The sequence below is a fragment of the Corapipo altera genome, unplaced genomic scaffold (assembly GCF_003945725.1).
Source record: "Corapipo altera isolate COAL_440 unplaced genomic scaffold, ASM394572v1 47, whole genome shotgun sequence".
NCBI classification, from domain to species: domain Eukaryota; kingdom Metazoa; phylum Chordata; class Aves; order Passeriformes; family Pipridae; genus Corapipo; species Corapipo altera.
The window spans coordinates 8,237,407-8,259,130 of NW_020884897.1; the positions used below are offsets into that span (position 1 = coordinate 8,237,407).

Here is a 21,724-nt window from a genome sequence, read left to right on the forward strand (position 1 = left end):
AAAGTACACAGGGTGCATTTAGCCATCATGATTAAGATTAAAAGCACCATCAGTGCAATCCTACCCTCTCTCTCAAACTAACAGTGCTCATGGAGAGTCTTCTCTAGCTTCCAGGGAAATGGTCATCTGTTCATACTACATAATCCAGTGGAGCTGAAAATGCTGGTGTCTCTTTTTTTTTTTTATTGGGAAGAATACTAGCAGAGCATTAGCAGAGCAAACAGCATCATTTTCTTCCAAAATGGAAAGCTTTAAAGCATCTCCTATTTTCCCTCACACGACAAAGTTTCATAAAAGAGAGATTTTCTTCTTCGAGAGCAAGAAGCTCCTGTGTGGATGCCCAAGGCCCTAGTGGAGACTGAACAGCCTAAAGGAAAACAGCATGGGGAAGACAGTCCTCCAAATACCCCTTTTTTTTTTTCCTTTTGAGCCATACAGCATCATAAAAAATGAAAGAGAAGAGGCTTTCTGATTTAGAATATGATCATCTGAAAAAAAAATCCTAATTCTGTAAGATGAAAATGGACAAAACGAGTATTTCAGAGGCTTGTATCACCAATGACCTTTACTCAAACTCTGCCTTTTCATAGTAGAAATGACTCCTCCTCCTGCAAAACAGATTCACCACAGCCTTGCCAACCTTCCAGATATTTTTTGTCAATGGAGGCTGTTTCTGCTATTGCACTAAAGGAGAAAAGTGCAATTCAGAAGGGAGGCCTCTAGTGGCACCAAAAATTATTTGTTGAACAACACATTAAGCGTGCTTACAATTCATAAGTCAGACTAGAAAAGTTTTTAAAAGGTGGGAGCTTTGTTTCTTGATTGTTTGAGTTTTGTTCCTTTGTTTAACAACAACAACAACATCCCTTACCTCTGGCTCAGATTTTCCCTCTGACTTTGCTTGGCCCACTGGTGTGATTGCTTTAGCTTTCGCTTCAGGCCTTCCCTGGGAGTTTCCACCACCGACAGACTTGTTGGCAGACACGGTGCTGGTGATGGGTTTGACCTGAGCAGCTGGGGTGGAGTTTCGCCTGTTGTTGCTCATTTCCATGGCATGGGACGGTGCTATCGGCAACTCGCGCAAGTTACTGTTCCTGGGGGCACTTGACTGTAGCTGCTGATTTGAACGCTTGACAATATTCTGTGACGGTGTGCTCTGAAAAGCAGGAAGGAAAAAAAATTGAAGACTTCCACTACAAACCAGGTTAAAGTGGTTTTAGTTTCACATTTTCCTGATTTAGTAAAGTTTGGGGAAACAAACTGTTTGAAGAGGCACAATATTTTCAATGTTAAAAGAAAATTCATAGAAATGAAAACATTTTAATAACCTTTTTTCTAATTAAAAGCAAAACTTAATCTCACTTTTTAAGCACCACTCTCAGAAACTGGCTTCACTATGTGACTTACTTTCCCAATCAAAGTAATTATTCTGAACTATAGCACATTGTCTTGAGCACTGCTACAGACTGTTGTGCTACCCCAACCTACCAAGCAACAGAATATGCTTGGAGCAATAACAGGAGCAAACTCACAAGACATGAGTAGCACTATCTGAACCAGAAAGCTGATTAGCAGTAGTACAGAGAGGCCTTCAACTTGAAAGACAGTGTCAGAGAACTGGGCTTGCACACAGTCACAGGCTACCAGCAGTTGTAAAGTCTTATTAAGCAAACCTATCCTTCAAAAGCCCTATATTGCTACTTCTTGGGTAACTGTAACATCTGCTATTGCACTGAGGTGAAGAAGAACACTAAAGACTGGAAAAGAAAAAATACATGTTGTATTTTTCAAAGTAGATTATAAAATGACCAAGACAGAAAATAAGCAAGAAATTATGAAAGAAGGAAAGGGAATAAATGTGACTGAAAAACCATGCTAGTGAGTTCTGAAATGTGTGCTTACATGCCTGCTACTCATGTAGAACTATGCAAGGCAACACTGATGTACATGGTACTTACATGCCTTGGCTTCATTGGACCCTGTCGTGGCTGACACTGCATCCTGTTGTTATTTGGCTGTTGCTGTGTGGCCTGTATGTGAGGCCTGAACTGGGGCTGGTTCATGGGCATCAAGGGCTGTGGAGGCCCTTGGAGATGGTGATGGTGTTGCTGCTGCTGCTGCTGGTGATGGTGTTGCTGTTGCTGCTGGTGATGGTGCTGCTGAGGCTGAGGTTGTGGCTGAGGCTGTAATGGAGGATGCATGGGACCCTTCAAATGAAGAAAAAGATTATTTTAGTTTCAAGGTAATAAACTCTTGAAGAAAAGCTCCAGCCTCACGAATCCTTAAAACATCTGTAAGCAGTTACAAACCAGGTTAAACCAAAATTATACAGAGTGAAAAGCAGACTAGCAGAAGCAGTGCAAGGCTGTTCTACACTTAAACCTCTGTAAGCCAACACCTGAAGTGGAAACAGACAAACACAAGGGCTCCCGCCCTCTGCGCCCTTTTCTAATGACTTTTAAACTGGCTTTTTGTTTGTTTGGAGGTTTATTATTTCCCCCCCCCCCCCAGCATCAGCCGACTTGAGGGTTTCCCCGCGTTCAGAACACAGACACCATGAAAGGATCCGCACAAAACATCTCCCCGCACGCAGAGGGCGGTGCCGGCAGAGGGCGCTGCCGCCCCGCGTTGCCCGGCCCGGGATTTCGGGATACGGGATCTTGGGATGCGGCAGCGCGGAGCAGATCCACCGCCTTCCAGGCACGGCAACAACAGCGCCACAGGTCCGTCCACCTCCCACCTGCACCCCCGAGTCCCTCGGTTTGGTTCCGTGACTCCTCTAGCCCGTACCTGCATGCTGGGCTGCGTGTGCGGGGAGAGGAAGGGCTGTCCCGGCGCCTGCAGGAACTGCTGCCGCGGGGGGATGAAGGGCCGCGGGTTGGCCGAGCCCGGCTGGTTGAAGTGGAGGATCCCCACCGGACCCTGGGGCTGCATGTTGGGCCGCACGGGCCGCTCCCTGGGATACACGGGCTGCTGTCCCTGCTGGCTGAAGGCCGGCCCGGGCTGGCTGAACGGCATCGGGCTCTGCGCAGGGACCGGGTGGGCGCTGTTCAGGAGCGGAGGAGGGGGTGGCGGTGGGGGGCTGCGTTGCTCAAACAAGGGATGACCCGGGAACCTTGGATCTGCGGGAATCAGATAAGTGATCAAATTACAACCTCCCTGTGACACATTTTCGAAACATAGAACTCTATTCTATAGTTTTGTGAAAGTAACCTAAAATTCGCAGAATGCAAAACTGTATGGGATGTTTTCATTTTCAGAGCTACCCTCAAGGTTATGTTTCTCTTGCTCCTGCCAGTTGTGTATAAAAGGAATTGATCCTTGCAAGACCAGCACAACTGGTACTTTGCTGGAATCAGCAAAACCTTTTTGAAATTCTACTTTAATAAAATCAATGAAGGATTATAGTTTAAACCACACAAGAATTCATGAAACATTGATACCATGTGTTGACCAGATATCTAGCAATTTTTTACATGTTGTATGTGTGTAAAATGTCTGTATACATATACACTGTAAATGTATACATTATATGTCTGTAAACATATACATTAAATATATACACAAAACATATATATGGTATAAACATGCACTTAACTATTTTTTTTCTGGGCTGTATAATTCTAGCTAACCTTGACAAATTTCTTACACTGCACACACAGTCCAGGCAGTTTAAAAAGAGTTACTAGTGTAAACTCAAGTGTATGGAGAGTACTTGTTACCTGAGATATAACAAAGTGCAATATTTTTAATGCAATAATCACTTAGATATTATTTTTTTCGTATCTGTATAAATAACCAGTCATAGCAGTTACAGATGAGTACATACAATTACATTAAAAAAAGTTTAAAGATACCAGACAACCAGAACTTTTGGCATGTACCAGTCTGCCTACATCAAACAGGATCTTCCAGCCTTCAAGTTCTTCCAAACTCTTCATGGTGTGGGATATACACTCCCACTGCAGAATCACTTTACAAAAACTGCATTTGGGGATTTTGTCTCTTAATGGGAATGAAAATGCTTACCTGCTATGAAGAAAGGATCTCTATCCTGAGGAGGTGGAGGAGGGAGTGGTGGTGGTGGTGGTGGTGGCCCTCTCCACTGGTCCTGGATTGGCAGCCTTGGGGCTTGGGAGAAATTAGTAGGAACTGGTCCAGGCGTATGCTGCTGGAAGTCTGGAGGGCCCTATTTAATAAGGCAGAATCAAAATTAAGACTACCATCCAGAAATTTATGTACTGTCTACTATAACTTTTTTTGCTCTTAAAAATACAATTGCTTTATGAATTATCTCCTATTACCTGTACAAATTGACAGCCCTTGCCGAGTCATTCCTTCACAATGGAAGATATATTAAACTTGAGTACAGTATCTTGAAATGAATTCACAATGTTTTAACAATCACTAGCACCACAGGAATACCATTTCTTCTCAAGCTTATTGAAATCCATGCAATTATTGACCTTCTTTCCCATTAATCCAAAAAAAAATCTGAGTGTCTACTTTAGAAGACATTCCTGACATTTATCTTCTTAAAACCGCACCATTCTTCGTCATCAGTTTAGTACAATGTAACCTACAGAAAGTGAAGCAGCTTTCCTTATAAAAAAAAGGGGGGGAGAGGACAATTTGCAGCATTCAGAAAATTAAAGAAATCATCTTTCTAAAGGGAGTAAGAGTGTAACATTTCTGTCTACTGACAGCTTAGCATCTGAAGCATTATAAGAAAGAGTACAAAATTTTATTTCCTCCAGTAAGATATAGGGGTTTTTTCTCCTCCCCTCCCCCCCTTTTTTTTTAACGTAAAGTGAATGCATATTGCAGGAAGAAGGATGTTAATCCAAAAGCAGAACTTTGAAGAAGACACATTTATTGAGTAATCCACACTATCATTTTTTACTTTTATATCAAACACATTGGCAACCCCTGATATACAGAATAAACTGCTTCATCCTTAAGCATTTCCTTATTATGTGAGTAAATCAAGTAAGTCATGAAAATAATCTACGAATATCCCTTGTTTTCCTCTTTATAAGGACTCTGGAATCAGTGGTGGTATCTGTTCTCTCTATATGTGACGCTCACCTTGAAGCTTAAAATTTGCCATTGCTGGAGACAAGCTTTTCAAAACAGATTTCAGACCAAAAGCTCCCTGATAGACTGAAGTATGATCATCAGCAAAGGGTCAAACAACTAAGTTGCTGTGGCTTATCATTTATCTGCTGAGCTGCCCTCACCAAGTCAGTCTTCCTCTATCCTATTTGTACTGCACAAACACTGACATTTTAGGAAAAGAATTTCTCACACCTGGGTATTTGACCTGGAAACTGAAGTCTATTCACTAAGTAGCACAAGACAAAGCTGCTTCACACCCTTCTACCAGCACAATACAACTGGGATTGGCCAGGCCCAAATATCTAGATGGGAGGCACTGAGGATCAGAGGTGTTATTAAATCTGTGGCCTTCCTGAAACCACCTAAATGGGGTTATGTGAGATACTAAGACCTCTTATTTGGAAGCAAGACTGCGACTACTTATTTTATGTCATTATATAGCTATCAACTGTAAATACTTTATCATTCCTAGAGATTAAAGGGCCTATATCCCCTTGCCAGTGTCACTGTGGGTATTTCATTTAGTGGAAAGACATTATATTACACTCAAGCATGACAGTCCCCATAACATACACACTGTTTGTAGGAGGAGCTGCTACACTTCTGCAAGTGAACAGTTACAACACACAATATTCTTGCCACCTTGGAACTGACTAATGCCTTTGAACCTCACAGGCTGTCTGCAAACAGCAGCAGTTGGAGGAAGACGGAGCTATTTGGGATGAAAAACCTGACATTTATTTGTCCCATAAAAATCTGTTCAGGTTTAGCTGAACAAGGATGTTCAACTGCATTGCCCTTCCCCTGTGTTGAGTAGGACAGCACTGGCTGCCTGCCAAAAGAGCAACTGAACACAAACCTTGAAGATCCTGACCCTTTGCTCCCAAAAACACACCTCTAGCACCACCACACGTAGGAGCTGCCAGAGGTACTTTCAAACAAAGATTAAATGCATTCCCTCACCTCAGAAGCCTTGGTGATAAAAGGCTATTTCTCAAAGTACTGCTCTTACAGCCCTTCCCCATGTTGCACATCCTTGAGGGACGCACCCAGCAAACCAACTGGTATTCAGCTATTTAGTTATTAGTTTATCACTGGATAATGCACAAGGTCATTGCAACAGTAGCATGGGAGAACCCGGTTCATCAGGGCAGTTTCACACAAGATGGTTTTTATCTTGCATCTTATTTACAGCACGTAACCACAGGCACATCTCGCAGCTGGGGGAGAACACGGTCTTGACACACAACCTGCTTTTTCTTATTTTCAGGGTGCTTCACTTGGAGGCTCTCAGATTCTTCATATTTTTCCCCAGACATAATACATGCCTACATATACCTTACTCATTTATAAAATAGCCAGTGAAAAACAAATTATGTGGAAACCTACTGAAACCCGGGCTAATAAATCCTAAGTATCGCATATCTGCCACCCGAGCTGAAGCACTGGCAGCAGCAATGATCTGGCTGGGCTTGGTTCCAAGCACCAAATGGTTCTGCAGTGATCACAGTCTCCTCTACCTGCTTCTGCCCTAGTCCAATCTCTCCCCTCACTGTCAAACTTCAGTTTTAGTGTGAGGCTCAAAGGTAACTGGCTCAGGCTACAAAACAAGCAGGGATCTTGGTTTCTATGACCACATTTGTAACCCGCTCTCAAGCATCTTCCCCAATATTAATTCTTTGCCCAATCTGCCATTTTGTTCTCCTGATCCTGCTTGCTCTTCAGATACCTTCTCTCATCCCCATCACATCTTTCACTCTGTCCACTGGTTCCTAATCCCAGCACGGATTCCCAGCTTCCAAGCTGGTGGTCTTGTGCTGTGGCAGCTGGTCAGGAGCTCCTATTTGCCCCACACAGACCTGACTTCCTTCCTGTACTCTCACTCCAGGCCATTTCCCCTCTTTTTCCTAGCAGGGAAACAGAAGCCAGGGAGAATATGCTGAAAAAGATCCTCCACTTGTACTTTAAATAAAACAATTATTTGTACCAGCTTTCCCTCTCCTGTCAACCTCGTTATTAAAAACAGATCTACCTCCTGCCAAGGCAGTCCTGAATTGCAAATGCATGGAAAGTCTTGTTGAATTTCACACAGCTCTTACATACTGAAACATCCTCAGTGCAGCCAAACTCAATTTTCTTCCTTGAGAACTGAGCAATAATAAAACATTTCTAAATTAACTCATTTGGGCATAACAACATTTTTCCACAGTTTCAATCTTGGAATAAAAGTATTTGGAAAATTTCAACCAAAAGGATTCAAAATGAGGCCAGCAACTAGCAGAGGATCTTGATTTAGGCCATAGAAGTCTGTCAGTATTACACACAACTGAGAGCAGCTTTATATTTCCCATCATAAGGAAACTTTAAACCTTTATGAAATAAGATTTGGGTAAGTTTTAGAACTGAGTAATACAAGGTTATTTTAGATCTAAGAAAGCTCACATTTTTTAAAAAATGATGTTACAAAAAGTTACACAACCCAGAAACCAGCAAGACATTTTACTGTTAAAAATACAAGCAATTGTAGTTTCAGGCTCACTATGATCTTCAGTATCAGAGGTGTCCATTCAGCTTAAGAAGCAAACATTTGCTGTCCTCTAAACACTTTCAGTGATTTTAAAACAAAGTAACAGGTTATCCAAAAGGTGGTGTCAAAAAATCCCAACAAATGCTCACTAAAATACGCTGAGAATTTTTTTTCTCTTTAGTTTTACTAGCTGTGTATTTCATACAAGTACATCCCACAACATAAGTTTGGGGCAAAATAACTCCAAAACAGTCCAACAAAGAGTAAGAAGAAAATATCCGAAGCTTGGAACTCTTCCTACTTGCCTTTTTTCCATCCCTAGCAGTTAAGAATTCTGGAGGGTTTTTCCACTTACTTTTTTTTTTTTTTAAAAGTAAGATTAGTAAGTCCCTCACTGTCAGGATCCATTAGTGCCAAAACCACGACCCTTCCCTTTCAGGGCACTTACTTTACACACAGGGTTGGGATTTTTGAAACCTACAAGTTTCAAAACTGGCAGAACTCCAGAAGTATGGTTGACATAAATCACACCACAGGAGAGCTGCAAGATACACAGACACTGAGTATTGCTAACAAATACCTACTTATTCAATTGCTGAGCAGTTTCTAACTTCATGTATATGACATTTCGAAGAACTACTAAAATATGACTGATCACATTTCTTGGCTGACAACCAAAGGCCAATCATGCAAAATTAATTGCAAAGACATTTGTTATTTGCTGAAAAACGAATTACCAATATTTGCTTCTAAAAAAAAGAAAAATAAATTAGTTTGATTCTCTTCCTTCTTACAGCCATAAAAAAGACTGGTCTCCACTTTTTTCCTAAACAAGCTTTGCTTCTACTATACCTAAAGACTGAAATAAAATTCTGCCCTAAATGACAGTAACATGGGCAGGCAGAAGGTTGTATTTTCAGATTTTACACTGCTGAGATTTTTCTTCTGAAAAAGCTTTCAGGATAATTCCAACAGAAGTTCGATTGTGTGATTGATTCATTTCACACACTCCACGTGAAACTAAAACTCTAACATTCAACTAGAGCTACTGCTTCCAGACACAAATGAACTTTTAAGAAAATATGTGAACCAGGATGAGTACTTTTCTGAGTGATGTTTTTCTATTTTTCCGAAATGTCATTACAGTTCTTTTCAATTTAATAGAAATATAATAATATTACAATTTCAACTTTTACTTATGCCAAATTCGAATTGTCCTAAAACCAGTACAAAGTAATGTAACAGTTCTCCATTACTTAAAGCTTTTGAGGGTGTGCTTGGTTTTTTGGGTGGTTTTGTTTTGGTTTTTTGCTTAACAGTAGTTAAACGACAATTTTAGGAGTGGATTATTTTGCCATTAGTGTTAAACTCTACATTCAGCAAGAATTTGTTGCTAATAACCCCCAAGCGCCCTCTGGTATTTGGTAAAAAAGACCATACAAAGCTACTTAACTTCAAAAATTAATGAAGAGCAGGTGCAAAAGCCAGGTTTCATAATGGTCTATTTTTGATAAAATGAGCATACTGTAACATAGTTGCATAATAAATCTTTATATGCACAGTAGTTGCTCCCATTTCTCATGGTTTTGCTATCCGGACAGTTTCAAATTACACCCAACTATTCAGTACACATATCAGCTAAGACTCCCTACAAAAAAATCATTTTAACTATTACTTCACCATCATTAAATCTTTTAGCAAACTTCTCTACTCAGTAAATCTCACAGTGGTGAAAATACCTATTTTTAAAGTAAACAGGTTTCAACCTAAAAACAGAAAATTGCAAGTTCGTATGACCAGCCGAGGCTACAGGGTTCTACATTTCAGTCCAATACTGAGGCCCACTCTGACACTGGGGGAAAGAATAAAATATTTATGTGCCTTTCCAGTGAGATCCCACAAGGCTGGTTCACATTCATACAGAAATGGTTGCAACAGCTGAGTTGCCAACTGTCCATATGAGAAAGGCCCAGCAGAGTACACATGGTAACTTTTCGGAGGAGTGTCCTCTCCTTCTCATCCTTACTGGATAATACACTATTATTAAGAGTGATTATTTAGCATCGTTATCTATTGATTACTTAGAAATGCACCAAAGTGCAAGGAAAGGCTCCTCAAATGGAGTTTTTAGCTAGATTTAAAGCTAGTTGCACAAAGAACACAGAACCAGGAAACATCTGAAGCGAATGTACCCCAACCTGCACGTGTCCCTTCCCAAACTGCCACCAGCACAGCAGCACTTCTGAACCACCACCTGCAGACACTAATGGTAACGAGGAGTTCAAAGACCTGAGAGAGAAACTGCCCTTCTGGAAAGCTGGAGGGCTCTGGAACAGCCTCTCAGCAAGGCTCTGTGGGCTGCAAAGGGACATAGTCTGACCATTCCTTCTTTTCTTCTCTGAAAACCAAAACGTGTGAATGCATAAATACCAAAAGCAAGGTACTGATCATCAAGATTTTTCTTAAACTACCAAAGAAAGTAATTTCTGGTCTGTACCTTTTTCTGTTTTAAAGGAGTGTTCTGAGCTCTGTAATTTGATTTATCCTCATGCAATTTTACTTTAAAGTTTTTTAAAAAGGTGATATGTAGTAATACAAGAACTGAGGTCTAGAAGGAAATTACATTGGAAATAAGAGTTCTGTGTGGATTTCCAAAGAGACCACAATCACAGACATTTTAGAAATACTTCAAAGGAGAAGGTAACAGCACACTGAAGTGCTACTGACAGCTATTTTGTCTAAATATTTAATTTTGTGAAGTTTACCCTTAAAAAGAAAAAAAGCATACTGACTCTTCCTCCCACACACCCCATAATTTACAGCACCTCAGACTGACATTTTTACACAATTCTGAAGGACTGCATGTTGTGCAATTTCCTCTTTTACTAATTTCCATTATTCAATATAGCTAATGCACAACTTACACCTTATCAATCACTTTTGGGGAAAAAAAAAAAAAGGGAATGCAAACTTGTGTCTACAATTCATTAGAGTTGTGAATAGCTCATTGAACATGACTTTCACACACTCAGGCAATCCCACCTTCTGAAAGAACATGAGATAAGGTTACTTTAATCCTTCCAAAGAACTGCACTATTTTGCCTTCCTTTTATCCCTTTAAATATCCTTCCTAGTTAAGAAATTAACATTTTCTCTCATACAATTCTTACACAAATTGTACTTTTACTTTTCTGCATCTCTTGTTAATTACATGATGTTATCTCCAATAATCTATTCATGAAGCACAGATAACTTTGGTTACCAATAAAAGGGAAAACTTAGCATAAATTGCTTAGCACAAAGTTAATCTTATAAAGCAAGGAATAAAGAGGATCTAACAGCTATTATATGACTTATCAGCTTCTCTAAAAGGGTCACTACTTTTTTCATGAGACTAATTAAATACCTTAACAATGTCATTGAAACTTCATGAATCTTTCAATAAAATACACCCTGCCTCTACAACATGTTTTCATTTATTAATCTCACTTAAAATGCAAAGAGCCAGGAGAACCCCATTGACAGTTAAGCAGGGCCACTCAGTTAATTCTTCTTATATGGTTTAAATGCAAAGAATAATGACCACTATAACCTATGACAATTAAAACTATAGCCATCTGTCACAAGATGTTAATCCTCTTATTTCAGTAGCTACTAGACTTTTTGAAAAGCTTTCCTAAAATGCCTACCTTCTGATGCAAGGAACTGACTTTTCATCCTCTTGTGTAGGAAACCCTGCTCATATATCTTGGATATGGTTCAAAAATTTTCAAGTAGAAATATATATCTATATATTCCACAAAGCGTGAGTCCTCAGGTTTAAGTTTTGCAGTATTTTCGTTTACTGTGCACAGCATACAGAAAGGGAATTACTCATAGAATTTTTTATTATAAAATTTATTTTGATATTTCTTCAAATACAGTTTAAATGACTCAGTAGTGTTCCTCTGATGTCTATGATAATCACATAAGTCCATTAAGGGGAACAGAAACCTAGCAAGCACCATGGTTCTCCCAATGAATTTAGTATAAGATCACTCGATATAAAAATTCATGCCTTAAATTCATGTCAAACAAGGATGAAAATTGAAGTTCATATTGGCCATGAAAGTTAATACAACAATTGTTATGTTACCCATATGCAAGTCTTTTCAAAGCTTCTGGAATACATTTCCTGAGGGGAAAATGCATGGAGATAGCCAAGTGCTGGTTCAAGTATGTGAACTGCACAGACCCTGGCATTACAGGTACACTGAGTCTGAGAGAGCTGAACGTAATTTTTAATATTAAAATGTACCACCCAACTTGGACAAGCTTCTCTTTGATACTACACAACTCCCCTAGACAAGAAAAAGCGTTGGGGAGGTTTAGGTACAAGTCCAGATCATCTGTAAGAGAAATCACCAATGCCTCATTTTCACTGTTTAAGGTCTCAAAGCAGAATTCAGCAAACATGGAAAAACAAGACAAGCAAGGAGAGAAAGGCACGGAATCCTCCTCTTCAGGAGGGGGGTGTAGAAGACTGTGTGATCATTTTTGTTTGGTGCCCTCTAACTTTTTAAGATTAAGGACAATACAAATAGGAATTGGAGTCAGAGTGTAAGGGACACTAGTGCCATTTAGAATGATGACCTCTCCCTTGAAAGATGAGAATTTCATAATTGTTTTATTTAAAGACAATAAAATCCTTCTGCGTTTTTTTGGTTTGTTTTGTTTTCTTTTTGCTGAAAGCTAACAGTATTAGGGATGTGTAAAAAATTAGGGATCCAAAACCTTTGGGCCTCCTCTGCTCTCAGAACTGATGAGATAAAATTTAACAAATTCATATATTTCCATTGGACTTAGAGATTTCTCCATGGAAATATTACCACAGTGTTTATTGACCTTGTATATCTTGGTGACCTGCAAATCACTGACAATTAGAAACAACTCTGTGGTTACAACTAAACTGGATCATGAATATTAAATTCAAGATTTCTACATTACACTCCAAGCTTGAAGGTGCAGTTGTAATTAATTTAAAAACAATTGAGAACCTTAATGTGACTTGGGGATGATGCTTCTCCTTTCAACAGAAGATGTTCAGGTTGCTACAAAAAAAGTCAAGAAGCAGCCAGTTTTATAGAAGAACAAAAATTAGAATTGTTGCTAACCTGGGCTTTCACCTGTATTAGCAAAGGACATTTCAGACCTGATTATTTAGCAGCCAAACTACCTGATTCACAATTTTTAATTGTGTAAGTAAATCTCATTTTTGAGGTGTTCTACACATCTCTGACCTTACAAACACATTGATGTGAAAATTTTACATACTCAGAACTCCCCGTGTGTTTGCAGGTACTACTTACGTGTTCTGTAAGAAGGTCTGAACATTTTTTCCTTCTTGGGAAAAGAATCCTACAGTCACAACCAAGAACATTCCTCTAAATTAGTTTATTTTATTGTAACAGTAGTGACTTACTGTTTTATAATGAATTAAGCTTTTTTCCTGTCACATCCTAAAGAATTGGTAAAAAATGAAGGTGCAGAAGGTGAACAAATACCAGCTTATAGATTTACTTTTTTGTATTGTGACGACACAAATGTACTATATTCTCTTTTAAAAGGACATTTTCTCAGCTCAGTGAAACAGCTAAAGACAACTGTACTATCATCTACGACTCTCTAATACTATAGTAGATATATTTCAGTTCTCTATTCAGTGTTTATGCACGAAATTACTCTTAGTGCATTGTACTCAGAAGGCAATTGTATATTTTAATTGGGTTTCTACAAGTCTTGATTTCTTCAAAGTACCTCTTTAACAGTGCCTAATTAATGGCAAAATAGCATATGCATAATACCTTTTGCTCTTTGCCTTGATAAAAATTCGTGCTTTGCTTACAATGCCTTAAACCCCTCAAATTTCATTCATACATATACATCAAAAAACAACGTACAATTTATATCTATATAAATAAAAACTTTTTCACTCTTGAGTACTGGCAAAGGTTACCAGTTTGTGGAGTCTCCATCCTTGGAGATACTCAAAAGCCACCCTGATGTGGGCCTGGTTAAATGGTTCTATGTGGTCCTGCTCGAGCAGGGGGCTGGATCAGTTGACTTCCAGAGGTCCTAATCAACCTCAGCCACTCTGTGATTCTGTATTTAGCAGGTACTAAAGCTGAGCTTGAAGAAAATCCAGCATCATTAATAGAGAGGAAAAAAAGAAAATCTACAACTCTGTTTTTAACTTGGCAGCGCTGAACAGTAATCACTTAGCAGAAAGGTGACAATAACTAAAAAATATAAACGCACAAGTCTTCTGCTCAATTTTAATATCTACAGAGCACACTGGAGCTAGCATGACAAGTTAAAGGGTTACTGCATTTAGAAACCATCTATTTCTCTCTTATTTAATAGCTGTTACCATCATGTTTAGCTGCTGCTGCTCCTCCTGCAGATGGGAATTCATTGATATGATTAAATTTGATGGTATGATAATGTATGGTAATCGTGATTAATCAGAAGCCCACTAGCAAATGGAGGATGTTGGGTATTATGTCACCTGCATTTTAAACTGCATTCCCTCTATGCCAGCCTGACAATACTTGACAGCTGGAGGGATCTCATGCTGCATCTGCTTGCTACTACTTATAGATCTGATAAGAGAAAGTGCCCATCATTCCTTCACTATCTTAAGTGCTGTAATTATAGGGCTTTGCAGTCAAGTTGTGAAAACAGTACCTGTTAAAAACGAAAGCTTTTTGCTGGCTGCTGAACAAGCTCTGCCTCACATCTGCAAGGGCTATAATCTGAAAGAAATGTAATTTGATGCAGCAGTCTCATTCAAACATGATTTGCATGAAATGCTGTATAAAGCAGTATCCAAGAAATGTCAATCAACACCACCTGATACCATGTATCCTGTAAATGAAAACAAAATGCTTTCTACACTACCTGTGATCTGCCACTGCTACACAGCGATAGAGTGAAAATTTCATTTACTGTTACTCATTATAGTGAAGCCATAGCTAAAGCAGAATAATTGTGAGGAAGTAAGAGAATCATTTCACAAGTAGCAATTTTTATTTCCATTACCAGTTCGTCTCCTACATGTGTACTGTTACAAACCTATGAGTTACTAAGTATCATTCTAAAATGACTCCCTGTGCTCAGATGCAGGACTGTTTATAATTTGTCCTTACTGTGAGCAGTGCAGAATATGAGCCACCACCTTAATAACAGTTCATAGAAAACCTTCACGTGTTTCAAATTCACTTATGGTTGAATTTGAAACAATCAGAAAAAAATTTACTCCCTATTTGCATTTCCCACAACAAACAGCAAACGCTATTGCAAGGAGTTCTGTTTTCAAAAGCACTGCAAATTTCTGCCTCTACATCCTGCAAGAGGTGGCACAGCCACAGTCACAGATCCACAGTAATCCCATTAAACCAACCCAAGGTTGCTAAAATGGTGGTGTGGGCTGATCCATGTCAGTCCAAGGACCACCTAGGAAAAATAAGTAAACTGCTTTCTAATGTACTTTTTAGAATTAATTTGTAAAATAGTAATATATTCCTTTTTCAGTAGAAAAATTTCAAGCAAGTGGCCATGAAGGACAGCAACATCTGTTTTGAGCAATGACTGGTCACTTGTTTAAAAACCTCTCACAGATTAAATCATGAAGTACTTAAAAAAAAGGGTCTGAATCACAAACAACACTCGAAAGCTCAGAATTCAAAATAGTTTCCAGAAATGGTGAAAAAAAATAAATCAAAACTAATCAACTGCCTTTCACAGCATCCATTTAAGACACCACCTCATGTCCTGGAGATCAAGTGGAAGCATTTCAATGAGAATATAAAAAAAGTTTACTAAGGTTTTTAAGGGGGGAAAAAAAAAATTATGCATTCTTCGAGATTAAATATTATTTTAAACAGGAATGCTAAGTTCCAAAACCAAATCATATCAAAACACACTGTGAACCAAAAAGACACGTGATGTAGGATATTCACAAGGGCCTGAGGACAAGTCACTGTAATAAAGTCTTAAAAATATTGAATAAAACATAATTCATGCAATACAATTCAGTATTTTCAGACGTGAATCCAACAGTTATGTGAAAGACACCAACCCAGTGCACTAACTAAGGTGTCCTCTTAAAAGAGAAAAGCTCTGTGCATTAAAAGCCACACAAATTAGTCACTGGACAGTCATGTCACTTCATCTTGTGCTTTGTGCCACTTCAAACCATTCCTGACTCCAGTTCTAAAATTCAAGTTGACCAAAGTTAATAAAATGTGTCTGTGGGATGGACATCTGCCCGGCTCACACCACACCCAGGGTGACAGGTTAAGGACAGTGCCTAAATCAGAATATATTCCAACTTCCTGAAAATTTTCCTGGCAAAAGGCATACAGCTGCATTAACAGGCTCTGCTCTCTCTGCAGCAGTTTCAGAGGAGAATCCAGGTCACAGAGAGAGGGGAAATGGCCTCAGACATGAGGAATTCCTCTTTTCCGCCTTTAACACGGTGGAGCAGGTTACCCCCAACTTTCTCGTCTCTCCAAATTCCTCAGTCCAATCCCAACTTTGGATGGTAGGGATACCTCACAATTTCTGGCTGAAGAATGTCGACATCTCTCCTCTGCCACACTCTATCCCAAAGTGGGCATGACAACACTTCTTCCACTTTTGTATGTCCTTAAAAAAATTGCATACGTGCTACATAATATTATTGTGTTAATTAAGTTAAATAAATGGTGTTTGAAGCCAAAAGCCTCTATAAACTTTTCTTCAGGCAAACACTGAAGTATTTCAGACCCAGAATGTGCTGGTGTGATCTGGACCATCAGCACAGTTCCTAGTTTCATCCTCTATAATGATCTGGCCTCTATAATAATCAGTTAGCAGCAGCCTTCATATAAAGCATTTAGAAATACCTCTTCCATTTTCTATTTAATTTCTTCTTGCCTTGTTCTACCCCATTTTCTTCACAGAGCACAGGAGTGGAAAGAGAAAATAGTCCACACAATAAACACTGGATGGAAGACAGGGACCACAATGGTCACTCTTGTGTGACAAAAAAACCCACAGGCTCCATATCTGCACCAGGGCATCCACAGGAATTAGTAAATTGGTCAGATAACACATGAAAAGTTCAGAAGACACATACAACTAGCCGGTGAATAAAGTCTCCTGTCACCTTACTTTAAATGGATCATTTCCCAAACTAAACTGTTATTTGTGAAATACCAACTGTGATGCTGAGAACTCGGGAAAAGGCATTTTAACCACTTTAAAGTAAAGGCAGATGACAAAAGCAAGACCTTCAGGAGGACTCTGCCAAAGAGGTCTGTTCTTTAAACAGTTTAAAGAAAAAAGGCAGTTGGCACTTGCACAATTCCAGGTTAATTCAAACTACGCTTGAAGACTGGATTACTATGAACTACAGCCACCTGAAGAGTACTGTGCAATTCAGACAAGCAGAATTCACATCTTTAACTCCCAGTTACCACAAGTCCACCACATCTCTCAGCTGTGACACACCTCTGATCTATCATTCACTCAGTCCTTATCAGCAGCATATAGCTCCGAAATATCATTCACACTAAGTCACTTTGAATGCTTATAGAGTAAGAGATGGATAACTTCATTGCTTTCTTCAAGATTAGTGTAAATGTTAAAATAACTCTAAGCAGGGAACAGAGATTAATTTCCTTGCATCCTTTCTAGCACTTCCTCTCTAAACATTTCACAGGTTAAGTTTTAAGAAAGGCATAATTGAACAATGAACTCTACACTGAAATATTAAAATTGAGATTCAAGGTTAAGGGAATTTAATCAGTTCCCACTCTAAGAAGGTTCAATCTTGATCAACACTACCCTGATGTAGTACTACATTATTTCCCATAATTTAGAACTCACACCATATGTTAACATGTTCATTACAACTTTGTTCAACCCTTCAATTACATCCTTCTGCAGAGGGTTGTAAGAATTAACCATTACATGGTTACAAGTCATTCCATCAGCCCTAAATTAGTAACACCTGGTTTCCAATAGATTTATGACTGGCAATTGATTAGCTCTGATTGAAGCTCTTCCCATGCTGGGAGCACACACAGGCTCTCTGTGCTAAGAGGCTTCTCTCCTAGGTAAGAAGAGAACTCAGAGGCAAATTTTTCCTTCAGCTAGTGCCATCACTAGCCACTCCTGGTCTTTTCCTTGCCAAAGCTTCATTACTTCCCATGTTTCCACCTCTGCCACATCCAATCAAAAGAAACTATGAAGTTTAAAGTTAAAGTGGAAAGCAGACTGCAAATATTTAATTCTAACCACACAGGTTTTTAGAAACAAAGTCATCAGAAAAATCAGTTGACTATTATCCTTTGATTATGCAATCCTAAAAACAAGAGCATATTCAAGTCATTACATATCCAGAGATTCTTTATACAGTGAAGAAAAGGATGAATGAACTGCAGTTTGGAACAAGTCTTTGATCTTTTTCAAATGGCTTGTCAAAGTTGTCTAACCATTGCTGTATTGCTGTAAGTGAACATTTATACATAAACAAGCGAATTCTAATGGCACAAAGGCGTCTGACATGCAACAGAGCAAAAAAGGTAGTTCTGCAAGATAAAACGTTAGTCAGAAAGTAAATTTGACTTCAGCTCAAGAGCTAACATACTACATTTAATAAAACAAACATGAGATATGTACACAGTGACACTTAATTCCTAATCCTAATATGACTGATAACCTACGCAAAATTTATAAAGTACTTCATAAGGGAAGTCCATTTTATACCCACTTTGTAACTCAGTGAGTCATGGAAAGATGAAGTAACTTTCTCAGGGTCATACAGCATGTTACCAGCTGAAGCAGAAAAAACCCAAACCAGTCAGGGCAACCACCAAATGACACTGCTCAGTTTAGACAGCCCTCCTTCTCCCCCTTATGAAAAATTAATTACAGTGAGACTCTTTTCTGGTGCACTGCTTATGTAAATAAAAAGGCAGCAAGCAGTGAAGTTTTTCCTGCAGGCTAAAGGAGCAAGAGTCCTTCCAAAAAATGTTTCATTTATTTTATTTCCTTCTAAAAACTGTTGCATACAGATTACCTAGGTCTGCAGTACTTCTCAACTTATGAAACCAAAAGTGAACAGAATTAAAATCTAATTTCACAGTCAATTTTAAAAAAAATTAATTTCCAATTTTTCTACACTGATGTAAACACACTTCAAAGATACCAGTTACAATGCCTTTACAGATATTCCTTATCCTCCAATTGCTTTAGCATCCCAAATTGTGTTTATTGGCAAATCAACTTCGCGTCAAAGAAAAACAAATGCAAGACACTTGTTTTCATAAAAAACAATTAAAATTGCTTTTAAAATGTAAATAAGGTCTCTACATAATACTAAAGGCTGTTGAAGAAAATTTCGTCTGAAAACCACAATACTTTTAATAGAAAAATAGCTCCAGAAATATTTTATTGAAGATAAAATATAACAGGAATTGACTTAATGAAACTGCTGTTTTACTGCTTAACCTTGTAAGACTTCACAGAAGAAAAATGGCAATTCAAAATCTCCGTTTCTGTACAAAATATGTTCATCACAATTCCTCAGCTATATGTCCTGTATGAAAAGTATTCTGCACCAAAACCAACCAGGTCTGCCACAGGGCAATCAAAAGTCAAAGCAGGTTTATGAAATCTGCTTCTTTCAAATGCATCTGATCTCTGTCCAGTAATTTACTGTGTGATACTACACAGATGTTCAGACATCTACTTTCCTCCTTCAACACTGCACTCATCATCAGAGGATAATTTTTATGTGTTTCATGTATTTGGGAAGCATAGTATACAGGTCTTTGTTTGAAAATATTTAAGGCAATATTGCAACCTAGGTTTTCTTTTGCTTATTTTGATACTTTTCAAACCATTTCAACTCGAAATCTGGGATAACAAAACTGAAATGATGAGAAAAGTTCTAGAAGCACGGACACTTTCCATTCACAGAGCTAGAAAAAATATGAAGTGAAATTAGCCTAGTGAAGCAGCTAAGTGCCCTGTTCGTTTTCCAAGTTAGAAATGTAAGAGAAAGCAAGGTCATGCAATGCCAGTTCCATTTTTTATTTAAAAAGTGAGGGCATTGAAATGCCTGAAGTAATGATAAAAATGATTGCTGAGTTTTACAATAAATATATATTACTGCTTTTTAAGCTTAGGGATTATTTCAAATAGCCTTTTATTATATCAAATAAAATAAGGATTCTATTCATACAGAAAGAGTCAAGTAATAAAATGAAGCCCATATTCCTTAAGACAAGATGCATTCATGCCTCTCCCACTGGAGAGACTGGTTCAACAATTTTACAGTTAAACAGAATTAATTCTACCCTCAAAAATCCATTGACCTTAAGCTTTTAACAAACATTTTCAACTGCAGAATGTATTGTCAATATTTACAAATCCTTAAAATTATATTTCACTAGAACAGCTTTTATTTGCTATATTAATATTTCCTTGCAAATGTATGCTTATCCATATCAGAGAAGAAGAAACAGCTGCTACTCACAGGAAATCTCTGGGGTCCTACAGCGGGTCTTGGTTGGGCGGGAACTGGCAGCAAGGGCACTGAAACAAGAAGCACCTTTTAACACCATTTGTTTTACCTAACAGTTGTTGTTATTTCCAAAAGCAGTTGCAATAAAAAGACATGATTAAAATCTGCTACTTTTACCCTCACATGTCACAGCTCCTACAATTAACTTTAAGCAGCCATTCCCTCCCCTGCAACATGCAACAGGGCAATTAGGATTCTCCTAGTTAATTTACATAATTTAGTTCTGCATTTTCCAGAACTAAATTGCTCCTTGTTGCAGAAAGAAAAACTAGAATTGTTATTCAGCCAAAGACATCTCTTAGACAAAGCTGACAGAGAGTTCCATGTTTCAAGTAGAAAGATACATGATTAATTTGCCTTCTCTACTTCATGCCACTCAACATTTCCTAGGTATCTCCCAGTCTCACCACAAAGCTACCAAAACAAGCACGGACATGAGACACTAACTGGTATAAATCACTGCTCCTGAGGGTTACAGTAAGGCAGGCAGCTGCAATTAACAGCACACAAAAACTATTTAACCTGGCCTTGCCACCACAGTGCTTTGTATGTAACTGATCACAGAACTGAAGATCTCACATGAAAGACTGTTATTGACAAAAGAGAAGAATTAGGAGACCCTTTTCTGAAAAATAACTCCAAAACTAGTATTTCAGGAGGATTAGCATGGATGACTTGCCCATACAACTGCATTTCAAACACCAGTCACAAAAAAGTATGTCCCAGAACATTCACTTAATGTTATGGCACAACACAAAAAGAGCTACAGCTGAATCACCCTGGGGACTGATCTGTATTTGAATCCCCAGTACAACGACAGATTTCCCATTTTCCAGTGCACTTTTTATTTCCTTTTGAAGTCATCTAAGTGGTTAAAAACACCAATGTTCCCATGTTAAACAAAAAGCCTAGAAAAGTTAAATAAAGCACTTCAGACAGCACCAAATGTGTTTGCTAATTTACTAGAATCTTTCAGTACATTTGTTCTTTCTTCAGTTTGTTTTTAGCACTTCTGAAAAGGACAGGAAAACGTTTTCCACAGTGAAACACTGACTTGTACACAGCTACTGTGTTACACTTTAGAGTAAGAAAGATGCTAAGAAATGCAGCTAATTTGAGGGAGAAGTTGGGTGCATTTCCCAACACAGGAGTTTGCTAATATGCCTCAAAAGTTCATTTTTCCTTGGGAATTGAGGTACAAGAACTAATGCAGTCGAGGTTGTTTTTAATTCATATTCATGTCTGGCTTCTATCCACTTTTGCTAAGTACTTGTGGTTTGATGGGTCAGAGTGATGGGGTAAACTAATTGCAGCCATCTTTCAGCAGGGGAGGACTGTGTGCAAGCTTCATATCACGTTACACGAGAAAATGAGTTGAACGGTTTCATCTTGACTTCTAATGAACATCTGTCCATATCAAACAGCCATGGCCACCTGGAAAAAACTGACAGGTTGCACCTGAC

General features: G+C 38.6%; 1 protein-coding gene across 8 annotated transcripts in view; it reads right to left on the reverse strand.

Moving 5' to 3' along the window:
- Positions 1 to 21,724, reverse strand: part of RBM33 (RNA binding motif protein 33) — a 98,582-nt gene that overhangs the window by 36,226 nt on the left and 40,632 nt on the right. For all 8 annotated transcript variants that reach the window (XR_003528477.1, XR_003528478.1, XM_027648385.1 and 5 more), the window contains exons 10-14: positions 20,214 to 20,272; positions 4,030 to 4,189; positions 2,791 to 3,122; positions 1,959 to 2,207; positions 872 to 1,156 (exon numbers count right to left, since the gene is read on the reverse strand). Coding sequence is in view for 6 of the 8 variants with exons in the window: in XM_027648385.1 (XP_027504186.1) it covers positions 872 to 1,156; positions 1,959 to 2,207; positions 2,791 to 3,122; positions 4,030 to 4,189; positions 20,214 to 20,272 (1,085 nt within the window). In the remaining 2 variants the exon portion in view is untranslated. The remainder of the gene's footprint in view (positions 1 to 871; positions 1,157 to 1,958; positions 2,208 to 2,790; positions 3,123 to 4,029; positions 4,190 to 20,213; positions 20,273 to 21,724) is intronic.